At 46.9% G+C, this 8,365-nt stretch overlaps 1 protein-coding gene across 1 annotated transcript; it reads right to left on the bottom strand.

Moving 5' to 3' along the window:
- Positions 1-6,702: 6,702 nt before the first annotated feature.
- Positions 6,703-7,875, bottom strand: LOC111988047 (uncharacterized). Its single transcript, XM_065762310.1, has 3 exons — positions 7,799-7,875; positions 7,325-7,731; positions 6,703-7,239 (listed from the first exon to the last, which is right to left on the bottom strand). The coding sequence occupies exons 2-3, from the start codon at positions 7,727-7,729 to the stop codon at positions 6,703-6,705; spliced, it is 942 nt and encodes a 313-aa protein (XP_065618382.1). The 5' UTR covers positions 7,730-7,731; positions 7,799-7,875.
- Positions 7,876-8,365: the final 490 nt, after the last annotated feature.

Below are 8,365 nucleotides of genomic sequence, written 5' to 3'. Positions count from 1 at the left end.
GAAGGCCTAACACTCCCGTCGAGCAAAATTCAGATATTCTTAGGGAGATGAGGAAGGAGATGGAGAACTAGAAACGCCATCAAAGAGAAAACAGAGCGGAGTGTGGATCGGATGGTCCGGGCGACGGATTCACCATTCACAACAGCGGTTCTCGACTGCCCAGTGCCGACGAAATTTGGTTACCTCAGCTCGAGTCCTTCGACGGGCTGAAGGACCCTCAAGATCATCTGAACACCTTCAAGACGACCCTGGGACTACAACAGCCCCCAGATGAAATCTTATGTCGCTCCTTCCCTACTACACTCAAGGGGGCAGCCCGAGAGTGGTTCACGAAGTTGCCAACATCGTCAATCGATACGTTCGACCAGTTGAGCAACGCTTTCCTACGTCACTTCATTAGAGGACAACGACCAAAGAGGACCGCTGACCATTTGCTTACCGTCAGGCAGGGCGAAAAAGAAACCTTGAGGTCATATGTACAACGTTTCACGAGGAAACACTGGAGGTGGACGAAGCCGACGATATGGTACAACTGACGACCTTCAAGGCAGGGCTGAGGTCCAGGGATCTGGTCAGCTCACTCGCAAAGAACCCCCAAAGACGATGGCTGAAATGCTCCTCAAGGCACAGAAGTACATGAACGCTGAAGACGCATTGGCTGCTATCAAGGATGAGGACAGACCAGGGGACAAAGGAAGAAAAGAAGATGATCGCAGAGGGCAGAAGCGCGATCGTCCAGAACGTCGAATCAGTGACGGAGTCAAAAGGAATGACGACAAAAGTCCACGGACAGTAAAATTCACCCCTCTCGTTATGCCTGTTAACAAAATTTTGGGCAGATTAAGGACGAGCATTATCTTAAGTGGCCACGACCACTACACTCATCTCCCAACGTCCGCGACAAAAGTAAATATTGCCGATTCCACAAAGATCACGGCCACTACACTGAAGATTGTAGGGATCTTAAAGAACAGATAGAAGAATTGATACGGAGGGGGAAGTTGCAGAAATTTGTAAAGAAGGGGAACACAGCAAATTCCGAGAAGAAAACAAACACCAACAGGGGCCTCCTCCCGGAACGACGGCCGTCAGTCACAACCCCCTTAAAACGTAGTCGGGGAAATACAGACGATCGCCGGGGGGCCTACCACTAGGGCTCATTCAAGTCGCTCAAGAAAACACGTCAACGACAAGTGAATAGCGTCTACGTGACACGCCTGCCAAAGCAGAGACGAACCGATCAAGATATGACCTTCAACGAAAGTGACTCCGAGGGGTAAAACAGCCACACAATGATCCCTTGGTTATAAATCTCACTATAGAAGGGTTCAACACAAAGAGGGTCCTAGTGGACAATGGCAGCTCTGCTGATATCATTTACTTTTCAGCATTCCAACAGCTAAGGCTGGAACCCAAGAGACTTCGTCCATTCGACTCTCCGCTCGTTAGCTTCAGCGGTGATAGAGTGTATCCTAGGGGCATAGTGACGCTGACAGTCACAGTAGGGACGGACCCAAAACAGCTGACTCGTCAGATAGACTTTCTGGTAGTAGACAGCCCATCATCCTATAATGTTATCATTGGAAGGCCAGCACTCAACAAGTGGAAGGCGTCCACATCCACGTATTGCTTGAAGATGAAGTTCCCAACGGATGACGGTGTTGGTGAAATTATAGGAGACCAAGTGCTGGCCCGGGAATGTTATCAAGCTGTTCTCGCAGCTAAGGAGAACCACACGTGGATCGTAGAAGAAAAAGAGGAAGCAAAAGTGGAAAAACTGGAAACGGTAGAGTTGATCGAAGGGGAAGCGACAAAAACAACCAGAATAGGGACGACCCTAAGCCCCGGGATGAGAACGGAGCTCGTAAAGTTTCTTCGGGAGAACTTGGACGTCTTTGCCTGGAACCATGACGACATGCCAGGCATATCTCCTGAGACCATCCAACACAGGTTGAATGTGAATCCAGAAAGGAAGCCCGTCAAGCAAAGACGAAGAGCTTTTGCACCAGAAAGAGACCAAGCTGTCGCTGACGAAGTGAGCAAACTATTGGCGGCAGGCTTCATCAGGGAAGTATATTATCCAGATTGGCTCACAAACGTCGTCCTGGTAAAGAAAGCCACTGGGAAATGGAGGATGTGCGTAGACTTCACGGACCTGAACAAGGCCTGCCCGAAGGACAGCTTTCCCCTCCCAAGAATAGACCAGCTCGTAGACTCCACAGCTGGACACAAGCTATTGACGTTCATGGACGCGTTCTCGGGGTACAACCAGATAAAGATGGCTGACGAGGACCAGGAGAAAACCGCCTTCATCACGAGTCAAGGGCTCTACTGTTACAATGTAATGCCGTTCGGACTGAAGAACGCTGGGGCAACGTACCAGAGATTGGTAAATAAAATGTTCGTCAAGCAGATAGGCAGGAACATGGAGGTGTACGTTGACGATATGCTCGTCAAGAGCAAAGAGGAGCCTGCCCATCTGGACGATCTGAAGGAGACATTCGAAACACTCAAACGATACCAGATGAAGCTGAACCCTGGTAAATGCGTTTTTGGCGTTGCCTCAGGAAAATTCCTGGGATTCATGGTGTCCCAAAGAGGGATAGAAGCGAATCCCGAGAAAGTACAGGCGATAATCAACATGGCCTCCCCTAAGACCGTCAAGGAGGTCCAGAAGCTCACGGGCCGGATTGCCGCGCTGAACAGGTTCGTTTCCAGAGCAACAGATAAATGCTTACCCTTCTTTAAGACCCTGAAGAAGGCTTTCGAATGGACTGACGAATGCGAAGCAGCATTCCAGGAGCTCAAGCTTTACCTCAGCCACCCGCCACTCCTGAGTCCGTCAAAGGAAGGTGAGAATTTGTATTTGTATTTAGCTGTATCATCTACAGCAGTCAGTGCAGCGCTAATCCGAGAAGAGGATAGGAAACAGCTCCCGGTTTATTACGTCAGCCAAGCCTTCCAAGGGGCTGAGTCCAGGTACCCGAAGATCGAGAAAATCACATTCGCCTTAATTGTAGCCTCGCGCAAGCTCAGGCAATACTTCCAGGCGAATCCAATCTTAGTGATGACGGATCAGCCCATCAAGAAGTCAATGAGCAAGCCAGAAGCCGCGGGGAGGATGATCCAGTGGGCTGTCGAACTCAGCCAATTCGACGTAGAGTACCATCCAAGGACGGCCATTAAAGCACAAGCTCTGGCAGACTTCATAGCCGAGTTCACGTATCTAGACGAGCCCAATCGTGCCAGCAGAGACGAGACCTGGATGATACAAACTGATGGCTCGTCAGCTCAAAAAAGAGGGGGAGTAGGGGTAGTCATAACTACCCCCAACGGGGAAACATTGAAGTACGGAGTCCGGCTGAAATTCCCTGCAACTAACAACGAGGCGGAATACGAAGGAATCCTGACGGGCCTAAGGCTAGGGAAAGAGCTTGGGGCCAGGAACCTGCTGATCCAGAACGACTCAAAGCTAGTAATCGGTCAGGTAAAAGGGGAATATGAAGCGAAAGAGGAACGAATGCAGAAATACCTCAAATTGACGAACCACTTGACGAAAGAATTCGAAAAAGTGGAGTTCGCCCAAATTCCAAGAAGCCAGAATAGGGCCGCGGACGAAGTGTCAAAAATAGCCTCGTCAGATGAAGCGGAGTCAAGGACAGACCTGATGATGGAGATGCAGAAAAACCCCAGCATAGAAGAAGTTTTAACATTTGCAGTCCGGGGCGAAAGCAGCTGGATGACACCCATAATGTCTTTTCTCCAGGATGGACACCTGCCCCAGGACGTAGACGAAGCCAGGAAGATCAAGAAGAGAGCCGCCAGATTCACGATTCTCAATGACGCCCTATACAAGAGAGGTTTTTCCATGCCATACTTGAGGTGCGTTGACGAAGGAGAGGCAGAATACATCATGAGAGAGGTACACGAAGGGATCTGCGGGGACCACGCTGGGCCGAGATCCCTGGTAAGAAAGATTATGCGAACTGGGTACTTCTGGCCAACCATGCAGGACGATGCGTCAAGGTTCGTCAAGAGATGTGACAAATGTCAGAGGTTCGGGAATGTCCAATCCCTGCCATCAGAAAAGCTGACGACGATAACATCCCCATGGCCGTTTGCGCAATGGGGAATCGACATTGTTGGCCCCCTGCCTCAGGGAAAAGGTCAGGTAAAATTTTTGCTAGTTGCTATTGATTATTTCACTAAATGGGTTGAAGCAGAGGCACTGGCGACCATCACCGAAACCAGAATCCAGGGCTTCGTCTGGAAGAATATAATATGCAGGTTCGGGATCCCAAGGACGATCATATCAGACAACGGACGACAATTTGATTGCCAGGGTTTCAGGGACTTCTGCTCAGGCCTAGGCATCAAGAACCAATTCTCGTCGCCAGGCCACCCCCAAGCGAATGGACAGACGGAGGTAACGAACCGCACGTTGCTCAGGATCATAAAGGCCAGGCTGGACGATGCGAAAGGTGCCTGGCCAGAAGAACTACCCAACGTCCTGTGGGCCTACAGAACCACGGCCAGGACGCCGACGGGAGAAACCCCATTCAGGCTTACATACGGTACAGAAGCAGTAATCCCTGTCGAAGTCGGAGTCACCAGTACCCGACGGGAAGCATTCAACGAAGAAGAGAATGACGATTTGTTGCGAGTCGATCTAGACTGCCTTGACGAAGTACGAGACAAAGCCTTCAGCAGGATGACGGGATACCAGAAGAAGATGGCTGAATACTACAACAAAAGGGTGAAGCTCAGGCGACTCGACATAGGAGACCTCGTCCTGCGCAAAGTAACCCCGGCCACCAAAAATCCAGCCCAAGGAAAGCTCGGCCCTACTTGGGAAGGACCGTACAAAGTCATTCACTACTCCAGGCAAGGCAGCTACCATCTGGAGACCTTAGACGGACAAAGACTCCCAAGACCATGGAACATTGAACATTTGAAGAAATACCATCAGTAGATGTAATGTAAGGACGTATTCGTCAATAATACTCAATAAACAGATTATTCAGCCAATATTTGTGTTTATACAGGCTCGCTCAATGGATTTAACAAAAGCCAAAAAATTGGCTAAGTAGTAAGATTCCGCACTGACGGATGTAAACTACTGACGATAAAAAAAGTATAAAAGCCAAAAAATTGGCTAAGTAGTAAGATTCCGCACTGACGGATGTAAACTACTGACGATAAAAAAAGTATAAAAGCCAAAAAATTGGCTAAGTAGTAAGATTCCGCACTGACGGATGTAAACTACTGACGATACAAAAAGTATAAAAGCCAAAAAATTGGCTAAGTAGTAAGATTCCGCACTGACGGATGTAAACTACTGACGATAAAAAAAGTATAAAAGCCAAAAAATTGGCTAAGTAGTAAGATTCCGCACTGACGGATGTAAACTACTGACGATAAAAAAAGTATAAAAGCCAAAAAATTGGCTAAGTAGTAAGATTCCGCACTGACGGATGTAAACTACTGACGATAAAAAAAGTATAAAAGCCAAAAAATTGGCTAAGTAGTAAGATTCCGCACTGACGGATGTAAACTACTGACGATAAAAAAAGTATAAAAGCCAAAAAATTGGCTAAGTAGTAAGATTCCGCACTGACGGATGTAAACTACTGACGATAAAAAAAGTATAAAAGCCAAAAAATTGGCTAAGTAGTAAGATTCCGCACTGACGGATGTAAACTACTGACGATAAAAAAAGTATAAAAGCCAAAAAATTGGCTAAGTAGTAAGATTCCGCACTGACGGATGTAAACTACTGACGATACAAAAAGTATAAAAGCCAAAAAATTGGCTAAGTAGTAAGATTCCGCACTGACGGATGTAAACTACTGACGATAAAAAAAGTATAAAAGCCAAAAAATTGGCTAAGTAGTAAGATTCCGCACTGACGGATGTAAACTACTGACGATACAAAAAGTATAAAAGCCAAAAAATTGGCTAAGTAGTAAGATTCCGCACTGACGGATGTAAACTACTGACGATAAAAAAAGTATAAAAGCCAAAAAATTGGCTAAGTAGTAAGATTCCGCACTGACGGATGTAAACTACTGACGATAAAAAAAGTATAAAAGCCAAAAAATTGGCTAAGTAGTAAGATTCCGCACTGACGGATGTAAACTACTGACGATAAAAAAAGTATAAAAGCCAAAAAATTGGCTAAGTAGTAAGATTCCGCACTGACGGATGTAAACTACTGACGATACAAAAAGTATAAAAGCCAAAAAAATTGGCTAAGTAGTAAGATTCCGCACTGACGGATGTAAGCTACTGACGATAAAAAAGTATGAAAGCCAAAAAATTGGCTAAGTAGTAAGATTCCGCACTGACGGATGTAAACTACTGACGATTGTAAATCCAGACAAAAAAGTCTAAATAGCAAGAGAACTGCTATGGACGGGAAAAAGGAAGATCGGTATAAGAAACCTTCACAGCATATGGACCCAAGCAAAACTCGTCAAACATACAAACAGTCAAGCATATGGCGAAGTCAAGTAAGTACGAGATAAATTCAGTTTAAAAACCCCAAACTGAAGGGTGATTACCATTGTTTTTACATAAAACCCATAAACACTGGGTTACCAAAATAAAATTGTTCAAACATTTGGCCCAAGAAACCACAGTGGGCACACAAAAAAAAGGGGTGTGAAATTTCCACAACAAAAGTTTTCCTAAGTATCAGGGTCAGGCATTGGTAGCACCATCATCAGCTGGAGCGTCGTCAGTAGCTGGAGCGTCGTCAGCAGGAGCATCCTCACGGGCAAAAGGCACGATGGCAGAAGAATTGCCAGCCTCGTCAGCTGCCATTTCCTGATCGACCTCCTCCAAGTCTAGCTTCTCCATATCCACCCCAGAAGGATGCTTCAGCAAATACCTCCTCAATAGCTCAAATCCTTTGAAGTACCAGCTGAACAAGACGGTGCTATACTCCTCCGTTGTCTGGAATGCTTCAATTGACCTCGCAGCTATCGTCTTCAACGATTCCTTAGTACTTATAAGCTGCTCATCCTTCTCCAGCGTCAATTGACGCTCCACCCTTAGCTCGTCTTCCAGAGTTTTCAACTTCTCCTTCAAGGAAGCGGACTCGCCCATAGACTCAATGAGATTTTTCCGCAGCGTGGAATTCTTCGCTTCCAAGGTCTCCATCCTGGACGTTAAAGACGCTACCTTCGTCTCCTGAGTGAGATATTCAGAAGCTATGTGCATACTCTCACCCAGTACCTGAAGAAAAACGTTCATGGTCGTCAACAAAAAGAAATGATGCAAAGAAGGGAACGAAGAAAGGAATGAACACAAACAAGTTTACCTGCACGAGCTTATGGACGTGTCGAGCCGCCACGTCATTAAATGGGACACCTGACAAAACTTTCAAATCTGCAGCGGTCACCACCTCGTGGGCCCTATCCACGGCCAGCCTCTCGTCAGTCCAGAGAGTAGATGGACGAGGCACACTCTTCTCCTTCTCCTTCTCCTTCTCGGATAACCTCGGCCTTTTTGAAGCCGGGGTAACCTCAATCTCCTCCAACGAGGTAGTAGGAGAAGCAGTCCTCGTCGTCGCGACCCCCGACGCGACTGGGCTGGCAGAGGAAATAGGAAGCGCCGAACTGCTCTTCCCGGTGACACGCACGGCCTTTTTTCCTAAATTGGACAGAGGCTCACTCTTCTTGGATCTCATCTTAGCATACAACTCCTTGTTAAATTTTGTCGTCATCTCTGCAGAGAAGAAAACACTTGTTAAAAAAAAAACTGCTGCGTAGATACCGACGAACTCAATACTTACTCTTCTTCCCCTCAATTTCAATGTTGCGCAGAACAAAGTCTGACGGATCTGGCCCCAGGCAATAGAAGGCGAGCGTTCTTGGATCAACCAAGTCGTCCCAGTTTTCGATCGTCTGTGCGTATTCGATCGCCTTCTGAACTCGGCTCTTGTACCTGCTCTTCAATTTGGGTCGTCTCTTAACTACACAAAAAAAGGCGAAATATTCAATGACGATAAGGACATAGACGAGGAGGATTAGTATATCAAAGGGAATATTAACGCACCTAGAGTCGGGGTTCCCCACCGACGATGCAATCTCGGGAGATCACCCCAAACCTCGCCCGAAGGGGTTTCGAAATCGTCCCCAGATACAAAGAAAAACCTGGACTTCCAGTATCTAAAGGACGAGGGTAACTTCTTGACGATCCTAGTACTCCTCTCCCATGGCACCAGTTCATAGTACCCGTGCTCTTTCGATGCTTTCAAACGATACAAATAATTAAACTCATCTACCCTAAGCATGTCTCCGTCCAGGGCAGCCAGCCATATGCCCATACAACTAACCAATATTCTCCACGAATTTGGCAT

This window comes from Quercus suber, unplaced genomic scaffold (genome assembly GCF_002906115.3).
Source record: "Quercus suber isolate HL8 unplaced genomic scaffold, Cork oak 2.0 scaffold_19, whole genome shotgun sequence".
In the NCBI taxonomy this organism is placed as follows: domain Eukaryota; kingdom Viridiplantae; phylum Streptophyta; class Magnoliopsida; order Fagales; family Fagaceae; genus Quercus; species Quercus suber.
The sequence above is the reverse complement of the archived record's forward strand: the minus strand, read 5'-3'. Positions and strand labels throughout refer to the sequence as shown.